The following is a 27,958-nucleotide window of genomic DNA, read 5'->3' as shown; positions in this document are numbered from 1 at the left end:
AGTTGATTTTTCTGCCCTCAATGGTTAATCTCCCTGCTATATTCTAATAGTATGGATGGAAACAAAGCCGGCAGATATGTGTGCCACTTACCACAAGAAATATCTGTCCAGCTTTTCAAAGAGTACAGAAAGGAAATGCCCACTGATGTAGGGATGTGCCAATGTCAGGGCTGTCCGTGCCGGTTCATTCCCACGAAATTCGCAATGCGTGACAGTAAGCAATATGAGATGGCAAATTTTCAGAAAGGTGGAGAAACAGTTTAAACAGGCAATGGAACAAGATCGGCCATTTGGGAGGTTTAATAGTGGGCTGTTTGTTTGCCCTTTTGATGTTTCATTAGGTGTTGATTTTATTTCAGCAAAGGAGGGATGGGGAAAATGAAGCTTCTCTTCCAGCGAACCCTGGGAAAGCAACACCTTTCTTTTAATGGCCTTCCCAGCAAGACCTCCCCTCCCCCCCGCAACATTTTGGCTTTCGCTCTCATAGCTATCAGCAACACAACAGCTGCTCTTTTTACAATGACTTGCTGGAGAGAGAATGATTGAAAGAGCCAATGGAGAGGCTGCAGCAAGACATTGCAGGAGGCAACAGAAGAGAAGAGAGGTCAGAACAAACCAGGGTAGGGTGAGGAAGGAGTGAAAAACAACAACAAAAAGAAAATATTAAAGGGAGGGAGCACACTAAAGAATATTTGTTTCAAAAACACTGCAGCCTGAGCGTCACAGGTCACAGAACACAGACAAGCTCCCTGTTCCTTTTTTCCCAAGGCATCATGGCTGTCATTGGGCTGAATGGAAGATATTAGACAATTGGCAATGGCACACACAGATGGAAATTCCAGGTGGGGTGAAAGGGGAAGATGACAAGAACAGTCTTATTTATATGGCTTAAAAGACTTAGCAGCTCTTAACCAGAGGATTAAACACCCACTCACCGCCAATCTACTGGGAAAGCAGAGAGCATTTGGATTTCTACTAGGATCCTGTCCCTGGACCCTAGCTCGGGTATCAATATTCCATAGCAACCTTTGGTTAGTAGGTAACTGATAAGTCAAATCCTACAACCAGCTATCCCCCTTGGCTGCTGGAAAAGCAAAGCATCTGTCTTCTCCTGACTCCTGGACTCCAACACATAAGAGGTTACTGACCCTGTGCATTAACTGACCTTCTTCGAGATGTGCGTTCCTATGGGTGCTCCACTGTCAGTGCGGCAGCACCCCCTGCAGCAGTGCCTGTCAGATTGCACACGTGTACTTCCCCGTCTCACTCCATGAGCGGGATGTATATATAGCGCTGTGAAGTCCGATCGCCCCTGCAGTTCCTTCTCTGCCGCAGAGCCTATGTTTCACCTATGAAGCAGAGAGAAGGAGGGCAGGTAGTGGAGCACCCAGAGGGATACACATCTTGAAGAACCACAGTCATTGCACAGGGTGAGTACCCTTCTCTTCTTCTTTGAGTGATTTCCTTATGGGTGCTCCAGTGTAGGTGACTAGGAAGCAGTGTCCCTAATTGGAAGGCTGGGGCTTCAAAGCAGTATTTACTGCAGATGACAGGACAGTGTGTCCTAGTAGAGCAGTAGTGTCCTGCTGTGGCAGGCTGAGTAATGGTGTAGTGATAACTGAAAGTGTCTGCTGATGCTCATGTGGCCACTTTGCAAATGACAGCAATTATTATTGAGAAAGACAATCGAGATGGAGAGCGAGCAGGTGGAGTGTGGTCTAGTTCCAGGAGAAGGCTATCAATTGTGTAATTGGTAGGACAGATGCATACACTGTGAGATCCACTTGGAAAGGTGTTGCTCAGAGATAGCTGCACCTTTCGATCTTTCGGCCATTGAGAGGAATAAGATTTTCTGAAAGGTTTAATTCTGTGGAGAGAGAAAAAGAATGGTCGTCTGATGTCCAGGGTGTGCCATGTTGCCTCCTATTAGTTGCTGTGGGCTTTTGAAAGAAGCAGGGAAGGTGGATAGGTTGATTGAGATGGAAAGAGGATGGTACCTTGGGTAAAAATTTCAGATGTGGACATAGAATACTTCGTCCCCAGGAAAAGTTGTGTACAGGTGGGTATGCCATAAGGGCTCCAATTGAGGGCAGCAGGAGTTCTCTGGTATGACAAAGAGGTTGAACATGTGCTGAAGGGCTCACGTATCTAGTTTCCACCCGTGACCATGGGAGAATCTGCTGCTCAGTGAGTCCACAGTGGTGTTCTGGTGTCCAGGGAGGTATGCGGTTGAGATGGTAATGTCATATTGTATTCAATATTTCCATAACTTCAGTGCCTCCGAGCACAGAGTGGGACTTTGCTCCACCCTACCTGTTGATGTAGAACATGCAGGCGATATTGTCCATCATGACTCTGATGGTGCAATGTGCGATCAGTGGGAGAAAGTATTGGCAGACATTGTGGACCACTTGTAGCTCCAGGAGGTTGATGTGAGTGTGAAGGTGCTCTCCCCAATTAATCAAGGAGGTGTCGGTTGTTAGAATCATGGATGGTGTTGGATGAAGGAAAGGAACCCCAACACAGATGTTGTGGGGCTATATTCACCAGAGTAGAAAGTCCTTGACTGTCATAGGCATGGATAGGAGATTGTGTAGGCGGTGTCCATGAGGTACATAGACTATATGTAGCCATGCCTGAAGATGTCACATGCGTAACCATGAATACTTTACCGTAAGTGTGGCCACTGCCACGTGGCCAAGTAGCTGGAGACATGTCCTGGCTGAGATTTGGGGACAGGTTCTCACCATGGATACAAGATCAATGATAGTCGAAAGTCTCTGAGCCAGGTGGAAGGCTCAGACTTGTATGGCATCTAATTTTGCCCCCATAAATTCCAGGTGTTGCACTGGAGTCAGTGTAGTTTTCTCTAAGTTTACACAAAGGCCAAGGCTTGAGAAAAGGTCCATTGCCATTTGGACAGTGCAAAGGGCATTGGTTTCAGACGGGCCCTGAGGAGATAGTCATCCAAGTATGGAAAGATGATGATGCCCTAGGTATGTCCTTGCGTAGGCAAGTAGTGACTACCGCAAGGATTCTGGAGAACATACAAGGGGCTGTTGACAGTCTGAAGGCTACTATCTTATACTGATAATGGTCAGCCCCCATGATGAACCGGAAAAAACACAAGTGGCCATGTAATGAGGCAGTGTGGTTCCCCGCCACCCCAGGGAGGGACAAGCCTCTCCAGACACCAAAGTGGGTGGAGCCAGTGAACCCTGCGTCCGCCCTGCAGAGGTCAAGGTGCAGGACAGGAAGTATAAAAGCCCAACCCCAGAGATCATTAGAGATGCGGCCACCGGAGATGCCAGACGCCTATGGCCGAGATCCTGGTTGGGAGACGCCGCCAATCAATGGCCGACCTGAGGACTGGCCAGACCAACCAATGCCTGAGGCCGCCCGGAGAAGCAGTCAAGCCTGCCCCTCACAAGTTACCCAGAGGAGCTGCCAAGCCTACCGCTCGCCAGTTACCCTGAGGAACCCAGGGTGCCTGACCCCTTGGAGGACACTGTCCAGATGCAGGTACCTCTAGAGGGGGAGTCTGGAAGTAGCCCAGGAGCAGCCAACCCTAGTCTGGCTGCAACACTGCCAGAGCCTATGTCAGTGTGTTGGGCCAGGATCCCCACTGACAAAGTGGATCTTCTGCCGCTGCGAGGGCCCCGGGCTGGGACACATTGGAGTGGGTGGGCCTGCGTCCTCCCTGCCACCCAATGCATAGGTAGCAGTCTCCTTCTCCGAGGCCCTTTGGAGCCAGGACCTGGGCTTGTTGCTAAACTGTTTGCTCAGCCTCTTCCTGAGGGCCTCAGCCACTGACGTTGTATTGCCCCGCCCTGACCCAGGGCCTGGGCTTGTTGCTTACCTGTCTGCTCAGCCCCTGCCTGAGGACCTGAGCCACAGACTCTTTGCTGCCCACCCTGATCTAGGGCTTGGGCTGGCTGAACTTAATCGTTTGCTCAGCCCCTGAGTGAGGGCCTGTGCCACAGACTTTGTACTGCCTCACCCTGACCCAGGACTGGGGCTTATTGTTTACTGGTTTGCTCCACCCCATCCGAGGACTGGAGCGTGGGACTCGCTACTGCCTGCCATCCCGGCATGAGTAAGCGTTTGTTTTGCTTCTACCACTGCTGCAGCATGAGATCCCGCAGCCAGATTAGTTCCCTAATGTAACCGGACTGATGTAGTGAGGCGGTATGGTTCCCCGCCACCCCGGGGAGGGACAAGCTCCGGCCAAACACTTCTACATGGCAGGATATATTGTGATAAGAAAATACACATCTTGGAGGCCCAGGGCTGAGAATCAGTCCCCCTGCTACAGTAATGTTGGAGTAACCATCTTGAAGCACTGCAGTTTGAGGAACCTTTACATTTTGAAGGTCCAGGATTGGTCTCTACCTGACAGATTTCTTTTGGACCAAAAAATAATGAGAGTAAAAACCCTTCCCTCTGTGTTGGGATGGGACCAGTTCTATGGCTGCCAGCTGCAGAAGATGATTTATTTATTCTCATGGGATGGGTTGGTGAGAAGTGTCATTGAATAGCAATGGGGAGGGAGGGTGGTGGGGAGGGATAGATACTGACTTGTCTGAGGTAATCAGCTGCCATGATGGGAAGAAAGGGGCTTAAGCGGTTGCCAAACCGGTGGGATGCTGGAAATGACTGATGTGACTGGAACAGGGGGAGGCTTCTTGGGACCTCAACCACACCTTCAAAATTGTTTAGTTGATGGGGCATGGGAGGTATCCCCTCGAGGAACCCATGGTGCTTGACCTCTTGGACTCCCAGGATTGTGAGAGAAGTTGGTATTTCCCAGGGCACTGGTCTCTTCGTGTCTTTGGCACTGGTGTGTAAGTGCCAACAGAGAAGTGAGTTGCTTGGGAATCCTTAAGGGATTGTAGGGATTCATCCATATGCTCAGTGAACAATCGGGGGTCCTCAAAGTATAGGTCTTAGTGGTTTGTATCTCCTTAGGAAGATCGGCGAGGTAGAGCCACGACACCCCTCTCATGGAGCTGTTGGACAGGAAGCAGTGCATCGAGCAGGTGCTGGACAGCCCCAACTCCAACTTGCTGACCAGCCCCAGCTACTGGTTGCTGCTGCCGGCGCCGAGTGTGCTGTGCCCCCCAGGCTGCCCTGAGCCGGATGCCGTGAGCCAGGCACCACTGGCGAGTAGAGCCCTGCATGGTTGTATCGGCATCTGATCCACTATCTGCAAAAATGGCCTGTAGAGAGCCGCAGATTTGCAGGGCTCTAATGATAGCATCATCAGGCAAGAAGAAGATAAGTGGAGTGGTGGTAGAATTTCATCCTCCTGTTCTTCCTTCTCATCTGCTAGAGGGAGATGCTCAGCCTCTGGTGGTCCAGAGACCGATGGAGAAGGGAAAGGTGCAGGCCTCTGGCTTTGCTCCATGGGAGGTTTCCCAAACTGTGCTCTGTACATGGCCCCAAGATCCCAGTTGGGCTAATGTTGAGGGAGTGGCACGTTGCATCCATAGTGGTCCCTACCAGGGCCCAAGTCCGGTTGTGGATTGTGAGTAGTGAGGATGAGTAGAGGAAGTCTTTTGACCCTATCTCGAGTAAGAGTGTGGGATGGAGTATTCCTTCTCCTCCTCCATGTCACTGGGGAAGGGTATTGCCATCCTTGGAGGGGAAAAGGAAGAATGGTATGAGTCTGGAGAAATGAATGGAAGTAGCGGGAGGTCATGTCTGAGTAGTGGTGACTCAGGCACATCAGTGACAAGTCAGTCCTTGGGGAATCTGTACTCTTGGGGTGGAGGGAGGCGCGTCATCGGCACCAGCGCGTGTATTGGTGCTGAGGGAGAGATGCATTCTCCTGAGCAGTCAGCAGATGGAGTGGAAGACTTGCTTGGTGCCAAGGACTTGCTCAGTGCTGAAATGGATGTCAGCACTGATAGTGCTGCCAGTGCCATAATATCCGAAGTTGGCCTGGTTGGGACAGTTGGCACTATTCTTCAAGGGCTTGTGTCTCAGTCTGTAGGTCTGTCCAGTTAGGGTCTTTAGACCTTTGCTTAGCTGTGGTACTGGAGGTATTCAGACAGGCCCTGGAGCTACGTCCCCTCTCTGAGGGTGTCAAGGCAACAGACCTCACTGGGGATGGCGTTCTGGCGGGCGATGTCTCAGAAGGCGATGAGGGAGCCAGTTTCTTCTCAACAGAATGGGAAACAGAAGGCATGAAAATGGTTTTTTTCACAGGGAGAGAACGAAAAGGGAGGAAGTAACTACTAAACTACACTAAAAGGTAACAGGTAAGGCACTATCTAACAGGGCAAAAGTGGGTTCTGCTGTGGATTCCCTCCCAGACCAAAGGCGGTTAAGAAGGAACTGGAGGGTGGTTGGACCGCACAGTATTATATATATGTCCCGCTCCTGGCGTGAGATAGGGGAGATGCGCATGTGTGGTCCGATAGGCACTACTGATGAAGATCTCAGATCCTACGCACAGGGGGTGCTTCCACATCTGCAGGGGAGCATCCATAGAAACATCACTCAAGGGAGAACTCAATTAATATTATTAGTGGTGGGTGCCTACTGCTCTGCTTCTCTCAGCCTCCAGAAAGCTGCAAAAGGAGTGAGTGATTGTCTCCATTACTTTATACTTGGCTGCTGGCAGGGTAGGGTCCTTACTGCTCTCCTTGCCCATGAATCACTCCAGAGCTTGCCTCTGGTGCTTCTCAGTGCTTTCCCAAGAAGCAGAAGACTGAAAGGTCAATATTCCAGTCAATTTCACTTCTACTCAAAGCTTCTGAATTGCAGTCTTGTTAATTTCGTTCTGTAGCTGTTGCTTGGAACGGTGTAAACAGCAGCAAAGGCACTGCAGCAGACTGTAGATTCAGGAAGACAGCAGCTGCTCTAGTTCATATCTGAAAGTTCATCATCTACCAAAAGAGTGAGAAAAACTTGGTTTTGGAGGCTGCTTAGGCCAGGAGGCAACCTGGAGCAGCCTATCCTGTTTTTATGTCATTCCTAAAAAAGCTACTTTGGAAAGATGGGACTTCCAGGACTGGCAAATCATTCCATAGAACAGGATGGCTGACTTTCAAAACCATGTCGACTTCCTGGTAAAAAATTAATTAGGTAGACAAAACACCAATTTATTTAGCTGGACATGATTGTTTGGAGGTACACCAAATGTAAATGAACTACTTCCCATATTTTAATGGTGGGTTCCTTCAACCAAATTTGGGACTTCCAGCAACGCCATTTGATTTGAGCCCTCATTGTAAAGCACATGATTCAGTGTATGACCTCAGCCTACCTCTACTATACTAGACAGGTGGGGACCAGTTTACAATGTGTCTAGAAATAATGCATATAACTTTTCTTCTGGGCAGTTTAAGGTATCTTTATAAATGTCTTAGTCTACATGAACTACCTTGTATCACATGCCAAATGGCATTGGAAAATGAGTAGCAAACATTTCTCTATCAGTTTAACAATTATTGGTGGGATGGAATCCTATAGTGATTTCTTGTCCCTTCCAGCTGTAGGGTGGAAAATACTATCTTTACTAGTCTGCACTGATGTCACTCACTATGCATTCATAACACAGCCTATCAACTATTTTCCCTTCCTGGGCTTATGGTACTTTATAACTCCAGGGATCAAAGACAACAAAACCCCATATGTAGAATGAAAAAGGGACCCAGAACAATTCAAAGAAGTGTGAGACTTTTGATAGATGGATCCAAGATTTGGTCCAAGGGAAAAGGTCTGAGCTGTACTGCTGTAAAGTTGAGAGTGTTTGGATCAAAGGTTTTGACCGGCCCATTATAAAGACACATACCGAGCGCAATTTTGGATCTAGACCAGAAGATTCAAAGAGTTCAGGGGTGTTTGTTCTGAAGTTTTAGTTTGAATTCATTTCCGATAAGTGGGTATTTTAACAACAAAAGGCCACATAAATGCAAGATTTCCATAAAATGAATGAATTTCAAATACCCAACCCACAGAAGTAATTATTTTTAAAATTACATAAAACATCATATTTCTACTCATTTTATTTTTTAAGTCAAATTTACCTGGAATACTTGCAGGAGAAATTGGACCAGATCTTGACTGGTTGCTTCCAACAGGAGAGCCTACAGGGGAAGGTGATGGACCTCCTGGGATTCCAGAGAGATGTGGGGAGGCATGAGGGGAGAAAGGTGACTGTGCAGGGTTACTTTGCTCTCCCTGGCTGCTTGTAGAGCCTGATGCACTAACCGCTGAACTCAGTGTTGCTTCAGTTCCAGTGGGCAGGTCATCAATGGAGCCGGATAAATCCTGAGAGAAAAAGAAAAAAAATAGCGTATGAGTAAGAACTAACACCCAAGGAACAGCACTTGCAAACTACAAGGGTAGTGAGGAACTATCTGTGCTTGGGTGGAAACCATTATTATTTTTAAGACGTTATTTCATGTAGAAGATGATGCCTGGCCCTGGCCCTGTGTCTCATTAAAGACCCAACTGCGATTTTTTCAATAGTAAGGAAGTTTGCTCTGGTCTGTTGGTTAAATTCCAATTCATATAACTACATTCTACCAATCTAAAATCCCCTTCTACTTTTAGCTGGATAAGCCGTTCTTCACTTGTTTTTTTTAACTATTGTATGATCTAAGTTCCCTGTAACCTGCATGGCCATGCAGGCACTCAGGGAACCTGCCCAGGGACCTAGTGTGTCCCCGGCCCCAACTGTGCTGCAGCCCAGAACTGCCGTGGCTGGGTCACACGGACCCAGGCACAGCCAGGGCAGGGCAGCTTGGCTCCAGGCTCCGCTGGTGTGCCTCCATCCAGCCCCAGCCCAGACCTGCTGGGGCTGGGGCGCCTATCCTGCAGCCCCAACCCCAGAGCTGCCATTGCAGGGAGAGGGATCTCTCCCCACCAGCCCAGGTGCTGCTCAGGGAGAGAAAGCTGCGGGGAGTCTCTCTCCCTGTCATCGCCCTGGAGCACCCTCCTGCACCCCAAACCCTCATCCCTGGCCCCACTCCAGAGCCCGCACACCCAGCTGGAGCCCGCACCCCTGCACCCAACCCTCTGCCCCAGCCCTGAGACCTTCATCCCTGGCCCCATCCCAGAGCTCACACCCCTTGCCGGACCCCTCACATCCCAACCTCCCTCCCACCCTCCAAACCCCTCGGCCCCACCCCGTCAATTTTGTTATGTGCACCAATATGAAGATGATGTGTCACACATCACCTCCAAATTGGTGAACATAACAAAATTCATTCCACACATGGGTGGGAAAAATTAGAGGGAATATTGTATACAATGCTGCTGTGTTTCATTTCAGATATGGCTGCATAAAGTGTTCCCTATATCGTCAAACCTCGCTTATCTGAATGCTAGTTAACGAAAAATCTCAATCACCTGAAGGCTGGTTACAACCCCAAAAAGTTTAGATTCCTAGATTCCAAGGGACCACTGTGATCATCTAGTCTGATCTCCTATATAACACAGACCACAGACCTTCCCCAAATTTCTAGAGTGTATCACACAGAGAAATATCCAATCTTGATTTCAAAATGTCCAGCGATGCAGACTCCACCACAATCCTTGGTAATTTGTTCCAGTGGTTAATTACCCTCACTGTTTGGAATTTATGCTTTATTTTATTTTACATCTGAATTTATCTAGCTTTAGCTTCCAGCCATTGGATCATGTTATAAAGTTCTCTACTTCACTGAAGAGCCCATTATTAAATATTTGTTCCCCAGGTAGGTACTTATAGACTGTGATAAAGTCACCTTTAATATTCTCTTTATTAAGCTAAATAGATAGAACTCCATGAATCTATCACTATAAGGCATGTTTTCCAATCTTTTAATCATTCCTGTGGCTCTCCTCTGAATCCTCATCAGTTTATCAACGTTATTCTTGAATTGCGGACACCAGAACTGGACACAGTATTCTAGCACAGGCTGCACTAATGCCAAAATAACCTCTCTACTCCTACTTCAGATTTCCCTGTTTATGCATCCAAAGGTCACGTTAGCACTTCTGGCCACAGCTGGGAGCCCAGGTGCAGCTGACCATTCACCACAATCCCCAAATCTTTTTCAGAGTCACTGCTTCCCAGGATATAAAAGTTCCCCATCCTGTAAGAATGGCTTACAGTCTTTGTTTCTAGACCTACACACTTACATTTGACCATATTAAAACACATTGTTTGCTTGTGCCCAGCTTACCAAGAGATACAGATTGCTCTGTATCAGTGACCTGTCCTCTTCATTATTTACCATTCCCAAAATTTGAGTGTCATCTGCAAACTTTATCAGGGATTGTCATAAACAGATAGCTAAGAGTTAATGTCTCTTTCACCTGTAAAGGGTTAACAAACAGTGACTTGCAACACCTGACCAGAGGACCAATCAGGAAACAAGACACTTTCAAATCTTGGTGGAGGGAAGCCTTTGTTTTGTGGGTTTTGGGGTTTGCTTTGTTTTCTCTGTGTCCCGGAAGGGACTAGACGTGCCACCAGTTTCTTGCCCATCTCCTGATCACAGTCTCCATACCACTACTCTCAGAATAGTGAGTTGAAGTAAAAAGGCCGGTATAGATCTTTTCGATTGTTTCTGTATTTGCCAACTGGGTATCCTGCTGTACGTTCTAATCGTCGTTTCGGGCTGAAAGCAATTAACTTACACATCTCGTCACTTCTCTTGGCTTTGGAGAAGACTTTTCTCCATTGTCTATAAGCTGAAAGACCCTGTAATATTTTACTCATTAGGATTACGAGATACTTTAACTTCTCTTCTTTTTCTTCTTTTATTAAAAGTTTCTGCTTTTAAGGCCTGTTTGTTTTTTCCCTAGTTGAGGCTCAAGGAATTCGCAGTCTGTACTTACCAGGGAGTGCTACGGAGACAGGGAAGACAAGCAGCGACGGGGAAAGGTGGAACTCTGCTTAGATCCACGGCGCTTGAATCTGTATGCTCGGGTGAGGTGGAACCCTGTTTTAAGATTCAAGGAGTCTGATCACGTTGACTTCTAGGGTAACCAGGGAGGGGCCTAGGAGAGGCACTAGTGAGGGAAAGAGCTTACTTTCCTTGTATTAAGATCCAGGGGGTCTGGGTCTTGGGGGTCCCCAGGGAAGGTTTTGGGGAGACTAGAGTTTATCAGACACTCAAAGTCCTGATTGGTGGCAGCGTATCAGATCTAAGCTGGTAATTAAGCTTAGTGGAATTAATGCTAGTACTTCATTTTTTGGAAGCTAAGGTTCAGATTTGGGAAAGAATACTATGACAGGGATGATTTTGTGCTTTCTTTCAGATCATGGATAAAAACGTTAAATAGCATATGATCAAGAGCCAGTCCCTGTAGGACCCCACTAGAAATGCATATGCTCAATGATGATTCCCTATTTACAATTACATTGTGAGACCTATCTGTTATCCAGCTTTTAATCCACTTAATATGTTCCATGTTAATTTTATATCATTATAATTTTTTAATCAAATGTTGTGCGGCATCATGTCAACTGCCTTACAGAAGTCTAAGTATATTAAATCAACACTACTGCCTTTATCAACCAAACCTGTAATCTCATACAAAAAAATCAAGTTAGTTTGACAAGTTCCATATTCCATAAACCCATACTGACTGGCATCAATTAGATTACCCCCTTTTAATTCTTTATTGAGACCCGTATAAGCAACTCCATTATCTTGCCTGGGATCAATGTCAGATTGACAGACTTATAATAACCTGGTTATCCTGTTTACACTTTTAAAATATTGGCACAACATTAGCTTTCTTCCAGTCTTCTGAAACTTCCAGTGTTCCAAGATACAGCAAGCTCCTCACCCTGCTCTTTTAGAACTCTTGGATGCATCTATCTGGACCTGCTGATTTTAAAATGTCTAACTATAGTAGCTGCTGTTTAACATTCTCCTGAGATATTAGTGGAGTGCAAAGAGTTATCACGTGATATGTCTACATAATATTCCCCTCTCCAATACAGAACAGAAATATTTATTGACCACTTCTGCCTTTTCTGCATTATTATTGATAATTCTACCACTTCCATTTAGTAATTGACCAACATCACTGTTATGATTCTTTTTGTTTCTAATATTCTTAACAAACTCCTTCTTACTGTCCTTAACTCTGCTGGCCCTAGATTCATCCTTGTGTCCTTTTGCTTCCCTTATAAATCATCTACAGTTTCTAGCTTCTGATTTACATTCATTACTATTAACTTCCCCTTTCTTCTATATATACTACTTTTTATAGCTGTCTTTACTTCCCCCTTTTAACCAGGTCAGTTTTTTAACCAATACAGCCTTCTTACTCAATTGTGATTTTTTTTGGGCATCTAGTGAAGTGTTTGTAAACAATTCCCAATGATCTTTAACATTTTTCTGATTAAATTCTTCTCCAACCTAATATAGCTCATAAATGTATTCAGCTCTGTGAAATTGGTCCTTTCACAGTACTAGATATATATATTACTGGCCTGGACTTTACTCAGTTTGCACACTATAAAATCAATCAAGTCATGATCACTTGTACTTAAGATACCAATTTGACTTTTGACTGTAGCTCAAGCCCTACGGAATTAGTTGGTTCTTCAGGATTGGACTTTAGTAAATGTCAAACAACTAGAAATGTAGCAACCAAGTAGAAGTGTATCCCATAATTTTTCAATAGAAGTGGGAGCTCCCAAAAGTTCAGTAACCTTCTGTTGGAGGAAGCTCTTGCGTAAGCATTCATACTTAACAGATACTGAGAAAACCCACATTTTGCAAAATGTTGTGGATTTTTTAAATAATGACAAACACTTTAAGATTGTAAAGTATATGTTAGGAGGCAAGCTGATACTTCTATTAGCTAAGTAAGGTGCAAATAAAAAAGAGATTGCTATTTCACACATAAAATAGGTCATCTCCTGCGTCATCTGACCTCAAAGTCTTCAACAGATTAAATAACTGGTATGACAGACCATTTATCCATTTGGTTCTAATCTTGCTCACATGGTACTAATCTTACTCACATACGTAGTTCCACTGAAGCTAACATGATTGGTCACATGAGTAAGGTGTGGAAAATCTTGCTCCGTTTGGGGGAGAGTTGATGAAGGGACAAATTATTCATGTACAAGCATCAGCCAAATTTTTGATAAGCAAAGCAAGAACATCTCAATAATATTTTTGTTTAATTTTCAATACTTTGGGCCAGATTGCAAAGGAGTATCCTTAAATGTAACAAATTTGCCATCCCCTACTGGCCCCCTTACAAAAGACTTACCCTCTAAAAAAAAACAGAATTTTTTGAAAACTATAATTCACTTCCAGGTTGCATGAGTTTAAGTGCAAAATAATCTTAAAAACTAAACCAGTACAGAAAACACGCAACATGCTGGACTTGACCTTTCCTTGCGCATAATGAGGACTACTCTCTGTGCCTGACCCTCCATTTTTGCTCCAAATTTGCTCCCAACATGACACTTCATGAACCTTCTTTCCAATCCAAATAAGACCTCCGTTTCTGTGGGTATAACTTTGCACCTGTGATATTAATGCTTTTTCCTCTGAGCACAAAACCGTAGGTGTAGTTCATTGCGCATGTAAAAATGGGAATCCATATTCATAATCTGACCCTGTATGTCAACACTGCACTGATTTTATAGTAAAGTTGCAACTCCCTGAAAATAGTGTCATCATACTGTAAATGGCAATAAACTGTTTTTGTATTGTCTGTTCTAAAAACTATTAATGTCTATAGAAAGTGTAAGCAAGTAATGAAGGTATTTCATACAGTATAGAATAATTATAGAGATTCTTAAACAGGAGTATATTTGACAAATAGGTAAGTAATTACTGCTTTTCCATGCATAAAAGAACACACCCTTAAACAGAAGCAAATTATTACTGCCATAATGTGTAACAAATATAGCAGAAACTGCTGATAAAACAAATGCTGCTGAAAAACACATAATAAAAACTGAAAACAGAATCTAGCAGAACAGAAGCAGTTCACAATGAATACAGATCCTGTGTACCCAAGGGGTACAAAGGATATACATACACAACTCTGTGTTTAGAGAGGCCATTTCGCCCAGACTACAGCTCAGACTCAATAACATTTTTTGGACTGAAGATCACTTGTTTCATGAAGCCAGAATTTGGAAAAAAAAAAAAAAAGTATTAAGCGGGTAATACTGTGCATGATAAAATGATTTGTACTTCAGGGATCAAGGCAAAACTTGAGAGTTCACCATAATATCACCATTTATCTTTGGCTTGCTCAGTGTGTATGTGTAGGAGGAAGAAGGCAGAGGACATGAGTGAAGCTCATTTTTTCCATCAGGTTGCATTACAACTTATTCCGTTAATCCCCCACAGGGGAGGAGTGAGTGACAAGTCCCAGGCATTTCCTCAAGTGCATGCCTTCAAGGGATTTCCTCACAAACCTGATGCAGCTCATTCATTAAAGCAAAAGGGCAGGGGGAAGGCTCACATGATGCTACTTTGCTTAAAGAGCTAAACTATGTCCAGAGAGAGAGAGAGTGTGCGAGCATGCAAACAACAGACAGTCTTCAACTGCACTGCACGCTACTTCAGCCTGACCTGACTGACCCCACTCCTGTACATCATGATCCACACACACTGAACAAACAGCAGGATTTCCTTACAGGACAGGATATTGTACATGCACACCTTGCAATTCATTTAGCCACACTGTCAGGGACGTTATCATAGCAACAATGTGTTTCTTTCCAAGCAAGAAAACAGATAAACATGGAAGCTTTCTTACAAGAGTGAATAGACTTATATTATCCACAGGGCTGTCCAGGTTACAGTAGGCAAAGTCAGCCATCCATACTTCGTTAACTTGCCAAGGAGTTGTATGTGATTTTTTACTTTTAATTCAATAATTCAGCAATTATATGTACCTTATGACCTCCTCCTCCCATCACCCATTACATGCAATGCAAGAATAAGTGCAGCCTTGTTATTAAAAAATAAGGTACATGAGGAAATTACATAGAGAAGAAATGCATGCTGTATACAGACAGTAAGAGCAGAGGTCATCTTATTGTTCTCATGTCAGCAGCATTTTAATGTTTGCTGTTCCTCCAAGTAACAGAACAGTAATAAAGTAATATGTAATTTCCATATTACAGGCATACACATTATGTGTGCACATACATTTTTATATGTAAATTACATAAATACACTTACACACACACACATACACACACTCACTTAACTTAACCATACGCAAAGCTATTTAAAAACCTGCTAATAAGAGAAGTACCACAGTGGTTTAAGCGTGCAGCCTAGTTAACAAAGAAGCTCTGTAACTAATACTTCTCTAGAGGACAATTTAGTCAGCAGGGCACCAGCTCTATTCTTTTATAAGTACTATCAGATCTATGATGCCTGTAAAGAACAGACAGACCTTACTGCATCTCATTCAAACCAAGGCACCTTCAAGCTACAGTGGCTCCATTTATCTTGTTGGAAAGCTTGCAAGTTAGGTAATTGCAGGGATTCTTTTAAGGGGCTGAGGTCCCCATACCCCAAGGCATGCCTTAAATTCTACCTCTTTTTCGGAGACTTCATCTGTAAGGTTCTGATTTCCTGAAATAAAGCACAGCGAAGCTACTCTTGCCAAAAATCTTTTGCTACACAGGTTTGATTCTTGTAGCATAATCTTATTAGTGTTATCTACAGTTTACTTTAGTTTTAGAATGTGGTGCCAGGTCTAAAGAAAAATAAAGGATGAAATGCAATTTCCTATATCTTCTGCTACCAAACCATACCAAAATGCTACATTATCTGTGTGTGTGTATCTATATTATTCAGGACATCCCAACCAGTTTTCAAAGCTAGTTTAGAGATAAAACTTGATTACAAACCTAGCTGTCACTGTGCAGAATTTATACCTCTTAGGTAAGTGTGTTATCTATGACTATCTTCCCTTTCCCCTTCACTTTCCACCTATGTACCACCTTTATTCTTGTCCATGTGACAAGTACAAGAGCTAAAATGAACAGGATCACATTGTGTTTAGGATTATGATATGTTTTCCCAGTGGTACAATCTTATCAGACTTTGACAGGACAGCCATTCTTAAATCCGATCCACAATTGTAACACAGCCAGCAGGGAAAGGTGTAGGAAGTAAACTACTCATATGGAGCCAGGAAACCTAAGGTTACTCACCAGTGAAGCACAGGGGAAACAACACAGTACATAAATACATATATATTATATAATGATCCTTCCTGCTCAAGGAATATTCCTAGAGCCAAAAAATATAAAAATCCAACATCAAAAATGAGACCGCAATAACTTGATAATAATCTTGGAAGCAAGCACATTCTAAACACAATTAGTTTGACAGCATTAGGACATTCTCAGCTCAACATTAAAAACATATCACATAAGGTATGACTCTGCTGCAATTAAACACCTAAAGCTACTCCATGTCAGCTGACTCAGGCTCAGGCTGCAAAACTGCAGTGTAGATTTTTGGGCTCAGGCTGGACTGAGACTGAAGCCACAGTTAAGAAATTCAGGCCTTCTCGCAGTCTTTTAGCAGTATTAAAGATGGCATTGCTAAAAAAGATAGAATGCTACATAATATACCCCCCTCAACAATTTTAAAAGTAAAACCATATTTTACATAACAAATACAAGTAGATGCACACACTTCACTATTGTTTTGGAACTAGAGGGGATTACTAACAATATGCTCTGTAATTGAGATTAACTTTGAGCCAATGATTTGGCTGACAAACACACAAAGAAAAACGCTACAATAGCTCTGTTTAAATTTCAAGATATTTGTAAGACCTCTTTTCATCACAAAGCAGCCTATAATAGTGTGTTTCAAGAAGTCTTCCAAAGGCCCCGCTGGTCACATTGTCTAGACAGCAAGTGAGCTAACAGCCTCAGATTTCCTGTGCAACTGGAAAAATACACAGGCACAGGAATGATGGAGAACATGAGGAAAAACCTTTCATGTACTAATGCTGGCTCCCCAAGCAGGTGTCTTCTTTCCAAAATATATATGTTGTAATCCTTATCCAGTCATGTCAAAAATATCCCAAGTGCGTCCCTTAAAATCTTATCTGACAAGACAACAGAATACCTCCCACATGTACCTCCCCACTCATCATAACCGGAGAAATAAAATCAGCCAACCTTTTTTAAAACTGAGGTTGTTATTATCTCTTTGTACAAGTGGCTTTCAACATTATCAGTGTGGCTCCTTGCCTAAGTAACACACTCATGGCCAAAAGACAAGGAACCTTCTACAAATGTTGTTAATTCAAGGTTCATTTGAGGCAAATCAGCCACGATCACTTCCATTACAAATACTTTCTTTGAGAAAGTCCTTGGTCTCTGGTAGTAAGCCTGATTCACCAACTTTCTGTCTCAGAAAATTCTACCATGACAGGGATCTGTTCTATATAATAAATTTGTGTGCAGGACAAACCTGAGCTTTGCTAAATTAATGTTTGGTTAAAGACACTCTTCACGTACAGTTAGTTATGATATTCCAGACATTTTCATTTCATTCCACTTATTACACATTCATTCTCATTTTAACTGTCAAAACTGTACCTGTATACACACTAAGGGTATGGCTACACTTGCAACCATACAGCGCTGCCGCGGGAGCGCTCCCGTGGCAGCGCTTTGAAGTGCGGGTGTGGTCGCAGCGCCAGCGCTGGGGAGAGCTCTCCCAGCGCTGCAGGTACTTCACATCCCCGTGGGGATTAGCTTACAGTGCTGTGAGCTGCATTCCCAGCGCTGGGGCACTGTTTACACTGGCGCTTTGCAGCGCTGTAACTTGCTGTGCTCAGGGGGGTGTTTTTTCACACCCCTGAGTGAAAAAGTTGCAGTGCTGTAAAGCGCCAGTGTAGACAAGATCTAAGCTATTCATGAAAGCTTCTAAACCAAAGTAGCTTACTTTGTGCAACATTTTAGCTTCTTGCACTAATTTTACAGTAAATAAAAGTGACAGTAAATAAAAGTGGTGTGAAATGGGGCCATTTGCTAGGGAAACCCATTTCCTTCAGTCTATAAATCTCAGGGGTTTCCTAAACCAGTGGCTCTCAACCTTTCCAGAGTACAGTACTGTAACCTTTCAGAAGTCTGATTTGTCTTGTGTTCCTCAAGTTTCACCGCACTTAAAAACTACCTACTCATAAAATCAGACATAAAAATACAAAAGTGACACAGCACACTATTACTGAAAAATTGCTTACTTCTCATTTTTACTATATAATTATACAATAAATCAATTGGAATATAAATATTGTACTTACATTTCAGCATATAGTATATAGAGCAATATAAACAAGAAATTGTCTCTATGAAATTTTAGTTTGTACTGACTTCACTAGTGGTTTTTACCTAGCCTGTTATAAAACTAGGTAAATATCTAGATGAGTTGATGTACCCCCGGAAGACCTCTGCGTACCCCTAGATGTACATGCACCCCCGGTTGCGAACCACTATTCTAAACTACCCCAAATAATGAACTGTGCTCTCAGACATCCTGCTTTGTTGTTGTAGGGTCAAATACTATTTTTGAAAAGTTATGACAAACAGATTCCAAAAAATGCAGAATCATTCTCTCCGCCCCACCTCCAGTCCAGTATTAACTTTAGCAATCAGGAACATGTGCGAGCAAATTCTTTAAAAAAAATAATCAATGCTATGACTTGTTTTTGTTTAGAATTGATAATCCCCAGTCTTTGTGATGTCAGCTGTGGCTATAACCTATGCAAAGTCTAAATACCTGCACATGATTCAGCTTCCATTTGAACAGATGGATTCTTCTTACTCAGGGTAAAATCATGGTACCATTGAAGTCCATGTGAGGGTTGCCAGTGACATCAATGGAGCCAGGATTTTATCCAAGGTTCCCACCTGATGGGAACATTTCCAGACAGTAAACATAAGGGGACTCTAAACTTATCAAATGCAAGGTTCAGAACAAATGTGTACATATTAGTTTCCAAATATGGGTCCCGAACCTGCACTCTGATACACAAAGGTAGACTGCCTGTGTGGAGCCCTAATGACACCAACAGTATTTTGCACAGCCCTATGGGAAGCCCACACAGATTGGGGCCACATTTTGGTTATTTAGGAAAATAAGATTTCACTAGCCCATCCTGCCTAGAGCAGTGGCCAATTCCTGATTCGGTGTTTTTAAGATGGCTTTTATTTTATAAATATTTTTAATAATCCTGGTTCAGTATATTTAGGTGAATGGGAAAAAAAGTCTGCAGTAGCAGTAAGTTCACTGTAATTCCTATTTGTGGATAAAGCTGAACCATAGCTGCTCAATCCTCTAGATCACCGTTTCCCAAACTTGGGATGCTGCTTGTGCAGGGAAAGCCCCTGGCGGGCTGGGCCAGTTTGTTTACCTGTCCCATCTGCAGGTCCAGCTGATTGCAGCTCCCATTGGCCGCAGTTTGCTGCTCCAGGCCAATGGGAGCTGAGACTTACTGGCCACCACTTCCAGCAGCTCCCATTGGCCTGCAGCGGTGAACTGCGGCCAGTGGGAGCCGCGATCGGCTGAATCTGTGGATGGGGCAGGTAAACAAACCGGCCCGGCCCGGCAGAGGCTTTCCCTACACAAGCAGCATCCAAGTTTGGGAAACACTGCTCTAGATTTTACAATTTAAAGGAGTCATTTATTTCCCAGGATTTAGTCCTAGCAAATTCCTCAGTGTCATAAGGACTATTTGAAATATCTGTTGACAGGATGTCCTTTTACTACCTTTTTTAAAATGGAGTAAGATGTTACTGCTGTACATATCTGTGAATTCTTCAAATTTAGAGATATGAAAAAACCCGACCAACTTCATAACAACCCAAATGGAGTCTGATACACCAATATCTAGTCCACTAGCCACAAGTTGGGAAAAACAAGAGGCTGCGGGAATGAATGTAATGATTTTGTAATTTCAACAATTTTTGCTGGTCAAGAAGGTAGTCCTATAAGGTTGTGCTGGCAAGCGATTGACAGAGAAGAGAGCTTTATGACAATCAAAATTATTAAAATTACATTATAGTTTCAAAAAGCCACATGGAAATATGGTCAACTGTACGTCTCAGTGATTGTATTCAGTACCACTCATAATGTGATCCATAATTCTCTGATAGTTAATGAGAAGGGGACTCCTGAAGTCTCCAGGACATTCAAGAAACCCTCTCAATGGCATGAAAAAAGTTGATATTTTACAAACATTAGCTTTATGAAATGATAAATACTAATGATCTCCTGCTCTCAAAGCAAATTGATAAAGTCTAACAAGAACTGTAAACTGGTACAATTTAAGGCTTGTCTTCCAACTGCACTTTTTGATATTGAAAGTAAACAATAAATCTTTAGAGCAGGAAAACAATAATACAACATCTCTCAAGGTACAAACTTTCCAGTTTATCTCCAAAATGTAATGCTTAGCACGTAGAAATTCTGAAAATAAAATTTAAAAACAAAAAGCCACAAACCCTTAGGAGTCATTTGTTTCTTTAGTATTCCAGCAATGAAATATTCTCAACCAGAAAGTCCTGTAGCAACAGCAAATAAATTAGCAGCATTTTAAAAAAAAACAAATTGCCCTAAATCCACTGGGAAGACAGAAAAGTTGCATTTGTACAAGTGAAATCTACTAAAACTTAATTGTTCTGACACTATTTTTCACTCACAGTTCTCTCAGAGTTGTTCTCTCTCCACAAACAAAGACCATTTATGATAAAATCCCTTCCAATAAAGACAAGTTTAGCATCATATAATCTTTTCTAAAACCACTGTGCACATTCAACATTTCAGAAGTTTTTCTGAGAGAGCTCATCAGCCGTCCCAAGACAAGAAAAGGCTCTTCAGAGGGAAAGGATTATCCATATCTTCTGAGAACCCAAAGAGAGGGGAAGGTCAATGCAGGTATATGGAAGAAAGACTTATTCTCATTGAAGTATTTCGGTAAGAAATTCAGGATGTGGGGAGAGCCCTGTTTAAGAAATGAAGAAGGACTTCACAAACTTTCCAAGAACAATGGTGGGTATAAGAAATTAAAGAGCAGCTTTCTTTGCAGCCAGTTGGGATAGCAGCCGTCTCTCTAGTCCATATTGGTCAATTCTTCCCCAAGGAAGAAGTAGACCAATCAACAAGGGCCACACAGGAGAGGGGATGAGTCGGTGAAGAAATCTACATCTTCTCAACCCCTAATGCAATTATCTTATAGGCCTCCATCTTGCCTCCCTCTTGCAATAAACTTTTAGGTCAGATGCCCATATAAGGACTCAAGCAGCTACTGGTCAGTCTATGCTTCTCTTTTCTGCTTTCATTTCTACCTTGAGGGTACATGCAACTTGGCATCACAAAACCATGAAATACAATAAGAACATAAGAATGGACATACTGGGTCAGCCCAGTATCCTGTCTCTGTCAGGAGTCAGTGTCAGCTGCTTCAAAGAGAATGAACAGAACAAGGCAATTTTGAGTGATCTATCTCTTGTCATCCAATCACAGCTTCTGACAGTTGGAGGTTTAGGGATACTCAGAACAAGGGGTTGCATTCTTGACCATCTTGGCTAACAGCCATTGATGGACCTAACCCCATGAACTTATCTAAATCTTAATTGAACCCAGTTATACTTCCTGCCTTCACAACATCCCCTGGCAACAAATTCCACAAGTTGACTGTACATTGTGTGAAGAAGTACTTCCTTTTCTTTGGTTTAAACCTGCTGCCTATTAATTTCATCACGTGACCCCTGGTTCTTGTGTTATGTAAAGGGGTAAATAACACTACCCTATTTATTTTCTTCACACCATTCACGATTTTATATACCTCTATCAATCATATCATATCATGTATATCTAAGATGAACAGTACCAACCTTCTTAATCTCCCCTTATATGGAAGCTGTTCCATACATCCAATAATTTTCTTTGCCCTTCTCTGTACCTTTTCCATTTCTATCATTTTTGAGATGAGGTGACCAGAATTGCATTTAGTATTCAAGGTGTGGGGGTATCAAAGATTTACATAGTTGCATTCTGATATTTTCCGTTTTATTATCTATCCCTTTCCTAATAGCTCTTAATGTTCTGTTAGCTTTTTTTCACTGCTGCTGCACATTGAGAGGATGTTTTCAGAGAACTAGCCACAGTGACCCCAATATCTCTTTCCTGAGTGGTAAAAGCTAATTTAGAACCCAACATTTTGTATGTATAGTTGGGATTATGTTCTGCAATGAGCATTACTTTGCACTTATCATTGCTGAATTTCACTGGCCATTTTGTCACTCAGTTACGCAGTTTTGTGAGATGCCTTTGCAGCTCTTCGCAGTCTGCCTATCCATTGCTATGGAATCATATCATTGATCTCTTCTTCTTAGTATTGCTCTAGTATGCGGTGTCACTTATTCTATAATTTGACAAGATAAGTCATCAACCCAACACATTCACTGAATACTTTACAGTGATAGCAGCTCCAATGATTTGCTCAACTGCACCACTGGGTTGTCAGTCATGGCCATGTTAAGGAGATAGGTCAGATTCAGGGTAAATGCCAGTGAAGATGCCATTGTTGTTTACTAGAGAGGTGAATGTGGCCCGAGTGAATGAAGTATGTTGAGAAAGAATGTGGACTAATCTTGCAATGTAAATACACAGATACAATCATCACTGATTTCAACATGAACTGAATCAGAAGGCATGACATGGGCCCACCTTTTGTTGTTGACTGGGGTTTTTTAAAAGTTGTCATCTTCAACTCTTGATTTATATGGAGACATTAGATGAAAAATATGCCAGAAAACTAACAGAAGGTGGACAGTTTTCCAGGAAACTGAATAAGCAAAAATGTATCAGAGAATTATATAAAAACAGCAATAATTAGCACGTCATTCTCCTTATATACTGAGTGCTAGAAGGGGCAAGGGACAGATGGCGGCTGCAACACCATTGCAGGGTTCACAGTTCTTTCTTGATAGTCACAATAATCAACTCTAAATCTTAAACAAATGACTACCATCAATTAACTTTTAGTGCTTTCATCTTCATGCAAGATTTCCACCTCTTCTTTGTTTTTCTTTCATTTTTGTGACTCCAGCATGTGATCCCAACTGAGTGTGCAGCTGAATGACTGATAAAGTGCAAACAATCAAGGGCTGAGACAGTTTTAATTAAGCTCTGTTTCAAACACACACACACACACACACACTTCTACTTTCTGATGTTAAAAGGAGTTTATGGGACACTAACAGCAAAGTCAAAGTATTATGCTTCAAAGCTGCTCATTCAGACCCTCCCAACCTTTCATTATTAAGTAAACTGGAGAAAGAGCGAGTGTGAAATTAAACACAACAATAACAAAAAGCTGAAAATAAATGTTCAGATCTCTTCTCTCAAATGGCAAATAGTGCCACCTACCTTAATCAACCAGAATCCCGAAACATGTTTCCATATAACAAATATTCATTTCTTCAGGACTGTCTGGGATATAATATTGTATAAAATCATTTAGCTACAGGAGAATTTGGTACTTTGATACAACATATTTACAGTGAATTTGTGTAAAATTCGTAAGCCTTTGACGTTCCCATGCAAGTTTTAAATGGTTTCTGAAATCCTATAAAAATACCTGAGGGCTCAGATTTTAAACAGCATCATGATTAGACTAACAGAAGAGATGTGTTGTGACGCTTCCTTTAATTACTTACATCTTTACAAAAAAATTGAAAAAGGTAATGGACACAAAAAGACCACCTTAAAACTGCATAGTGTACTCTTCCCAACCACACTTTACAAACTTTATCCAAACAAAATGATGGCAGCAGCCTGGCGGAAATATTCAGAGTTACAACAGAAATTATGTCTGTCCCATCACTGAGGGTGTTCACCTAACCTCTCTGTCTGAGGGCTTGAAAGTTTACATGTGCTCTTTGATCCCAATTAGAAAGAAGAAAGCAGAAATACAGATTCATAGTTGAAGCACATTAAACCAAATATACAATACATAGAAGTAAAAATACAGCATTCACAATGATGATCTGAATTTTAGTAAATAAATAACCATGAGGAAAAAATGTTCAGTGGTGACTAGGCAAACCAACCTTTTGTTTGTCTTTGAGTGCCCTAGCGATATGGGACTCTTGAAAGTTGCAGCTGTTTCTTCTTATCATAAAGAATAGAAAGAATCCCAAACTCTTCCAGATAATGTTTCCAATGAACTTGTGTCTCTAAACGTTATCTTGGGTTGGGGGAGGGGTCTAGGGAAAGGGTACTCAACTATATTACAATAAAAGAATAATAATTATGCCCTGAGAGAAAACAATGGAAGGTGTTTCAGTATAGAATATTTGCAAGTGAAAAAGAAAAAACTGTATTCAGCCAATCCTATTAAAGTTGTACTGTATTTTATGACCTAGCTGTTATTATTTGGTTCACAGTAGTTTTATAAAGGTGTTGCCTGCGTGTCTGTACTAGCCCCTTGATGGTCAGTAAGATTGAAGGGAGTAGATTTGTACAAATAAGGCATAATTTCTCTATTGCTGTCCATCCCTCTTTTTATGTTAGTTGCCTTGTGACTACAAAAAGCTCTGCTTGTGGAATCATCAAACCAAACTTTGTCACCATCACACTTCCCTGAGTTATTCACTGGATAAGATTACAAAAAATAGCAAGAATGAAGCTGGCTTCCTCCATGCCTCCCCCTCAAATTCTGAAGGGTGCTTTTTCAAAATAAACAAGCACATTAAGGTAACAAACAGACTTATGAATTAACTAAAGGAGTAAATAAAGAACTAAATATGTAAAAACTGTAACAATCATGCCAATCTGTTATGAGCTGAACCATTGCCAGTTATGGGCCTCAGGGCTCCATAGGATTTCTCAGCACAGTGCCAAACTCTAGCAATATTGTTATGGTTAGAAAGGAATTTCTCACAAGAGCTAACAAAGGCAGAAGGTCATAAATAAACACAGCAGGATTGCCTTGTCAGTTCTCATTATTAGCGCTGTGGGCACTTGCTTTTCTATGGGGTGCTCACAGGTTCATTTAAGTGTAAGAGCTCCTCCTCAGAATTTCACATACTCATAAATAAAGAAAATATTTCTTAACTCAAGAAAGAAAACCACGTGTAAAAAAATCTGTATATATACACGCACGCGCACATACACACACGACTGATTGAAAGCTTAAGCAAAGCTAGCTCAGAACTGTAACATCATTTTTACCCTGGCCTTCATTATCTCTCTCAGGCCTCTGTCAGACTTCAACCATAATGAACAAGAAACTGTACTTTCTTACTATAACAACAGTCAACAGAATTACATCTGGGCAGGAAATGAAGCTGAGTTCCCAAACTGATCCTGACGTGCGTTGTAATACCAGGAAAGCACAGCTGTGTGATCATTACTGCAATTATAAAATGACATTTAGTGTTAACTTTCTTTTGTTGCAGAGTTGAAAAAAAAAAGGGAGAGGAAGGTACCAAAAGTATTGGGGATATATCAGTAGGAGAAAAAAGGGGGAAAGGGGGAAAGCTCTTGAAACCTTGAAACTAGGCAATGAGAGATAGAAGGAGATAGGAAAAACCTAAGTTTTGCAGCAAAGGAGAGATTTAGGGAAGGCTGTAGACCTCCTCATACAAAAGAAACCAGTGATTTGGTAAGTTTAATGTGATCCATTTGCATTGATTTCAGGGTGTGTGGAGATAGTTCCCAGAAAATTAGATCAAAATCAGAGACAACCAACCTAATTTTATTTAGCCCTATTCACTGTGCTGGAGTAGAACTGTAAGGACTTACAAAAACTTCACAAGCTCACATCTTTAGGGAAAGTTCCTTCAAATAATGTTTTTAAAAGAAACTAGATAGACTTGATAACAGTCATCACTGATTCAAGGGATGGGATATAGCCACAGTTAATTAATATTCCCTACTACTATACCATAGGAACTTCGGACAGGCAACAGGAAGGATGCTGCTCAATCACATCTCATTCTAACAAAAGAGAAGAGGTAAAGAACACAATCACTTTTTAGAATGACATACACATCCCCCTCCTGTGACTGTTAAATAGCACTCTAGTGAATTGCTTCATTTTCTCTGGACAGACTTATTAAAAGGACATGCCAACCTTTAAAGGCCTAAAATTTAACCTGTATTATCACTGCTATAATCTGGGCATCCTCTTCTACATTTCTTGTCTTTTAAAATACAAATTTTATTTCAGAATTTCAGACAAAAAATACAGACCTGGTTGTGATGGGCCTACACAAAACCAACTTTATTTCCCCTCTACTACTGTCTTGCCTTGTTTTTTAGCCAGTCATCTTCCAGACAAGGAAGCTAGGCTGGTAGTACTGATATGTTAGGATGGGAATCATGTTCAGAGAATTGCTTCTCTCAGTTAGAAATGTCGCAGCCTTTCATTGAGCACCATTCATTATTATCAGTATCAGAAGCTGGAGCTGCATTTTCTGAGTGAAAATTCTTTAAAGTGTGTCAAATCAGTTTACATATTGTCCTTTAGTAAAAGCACACCTGGACTGTGCAGAAAATGTGTTCTGAATACTCTATATCCTGAAGCAAGGGCAAATTAAATACTGGACAGCAGTTAGAATCAAGGCAAGCCATACTTTCTATTCCAGAAACTGATACACACGGGGCTATTTCAAATTTGCTTGGACTCTTAGGTAGACTTCCGTTACCGAAGAAACTAGAGGTGTTACAGGAATAGAATTCTTTCTGCAACAGCAGCAATGTTTACTTCTCAGCTCCAGGTTGTTTTTACAGGAAAGAGCTGCTGGAAGTGAATGAAGCAGGAATTAAAGATAAATGATTTCGGCTGGTCCCTTTCTGTCTTCCTCTATCACCAGATTAGGTATGATTTAATAACAGGACACATCACAATGCCTCCTTTGGAGCGCTGAAACTGAGCTATCACTTTATTTCTAGTGTTCTCTCTTTAATGTCTCTTATAATATTTTGTCAATTCTCTGATTTCTGGCATTGGCTTAAACTTGTGCACTGCATCAGTCCTGAGACTCAGCTTCTTCATAGTGAGTTAACAATTACTGCTCCTGGATTTCTAACTGAAATAATATAAACACACTGCTACTATCTGCAGAATGTAACACACTCAATTTGGGCAGATATCATATAGCTGCAACAACAAATTATTTTGTTATATGCCAACAATGTGCTCAGTGCTGTACAGGCACAAAAGAAGACTTAATCCTTGCCCAGAGGAGCTTACAATCTAACCAGACAGCATAATATGTACTGGGAGACTCAAAGCAAGGTTCTGTTTTACAGCATCGAGTTTTTAACTTTGTCTCCATGACCACAAATTTTCTCTCTTCTTCATTGATAAACATAATTACAATAAAACTCTCACATAAATAAATGATGAATGTTGAAGCCACAAAACAAAGAGCCCATAATAAACAATTTTATAGAATCAAGCACTAACCTTTACATTCCCAAGAGTGAGATATAAGAGAACCAAATTGTGAAGGCAGCCCGTTTTGTGAAATCATAACCCATGAAGTATACCATCTGTGATCTAGCACAGTTCTTGTTAAATGATGGGTCCCTGTGCAGTTGAATATGAGAGTTTCTCATTGAATTCTGAGCTCCTGGTATCTTTTTGATTTGTTTTCAATATATAGTATATGCATTTCTGAGAAAAGGATACCAAAAGCAAAATAGAACCTAAATTTTCCCTTTTTAATTTTAATTTTTTTGTAATATTTACCAGTCACTTTGCAATGTGTTATCTTCACTGATCAAAATGTGTCTACTTCTCCAGGAATGCTATTCAGCAGTTATTTTCAAAGCCGGGATTGGGTTTCAGCCTACTTTCTCCAGTGCATATTTGTATTTATTCCTTTGTGTACTATAGCATATTAAAAAAGCAAAGATGTCTGAATACAGATTGACACATTGTCCTGAATATGTCTGTTGTATATATGAAG

General features: G+C 41.9%; 1 protein-coding gene across 17 annotated transcripts in view; it reads right to left on the bottom strand.

The window, feature by feature from the left end:
• ARID1B (AT-rich interaction domain 1B) overlaps window positions 1-27,958 on the bottom strand; it is a 446,074-nt gene that overhangs the window by 137,641 nt on the left and 280,475 nt on the right. For all 17 annotated transcript variants that reach the window (XM_032799678.2, XM_032799682.2, XM_032799685.2 and 14 more), the window contains one exon: window positions 8,037-8,280. In XM_032799678.2, coding sequence (XP_032655569.1) covers window positions 8,037-8,280 — 244 coding nt within the window. The remainder of the gene's footprint in view (window positions 1-8,036; window positions 8,281-27,958) is intronic.

Source organism: Chelonoidis abingdonii, chromosome 3 (assembly GCF_003597395.2).
Source record: "Chelonoidis abingdonii isolate Lonesome George chromosome 3, CheloAbing_2.0, whole genome shotgun sequence".
NCBI classification, from domain to species: Eukaryota; Metazoa; Chordata; order Testudines; family Testudinidae; genus Chelonoidis; species Chelonoidis abingdonii.
This window is presented reverse-complemented; position numbering and strand designations above follow the sequence as displayed.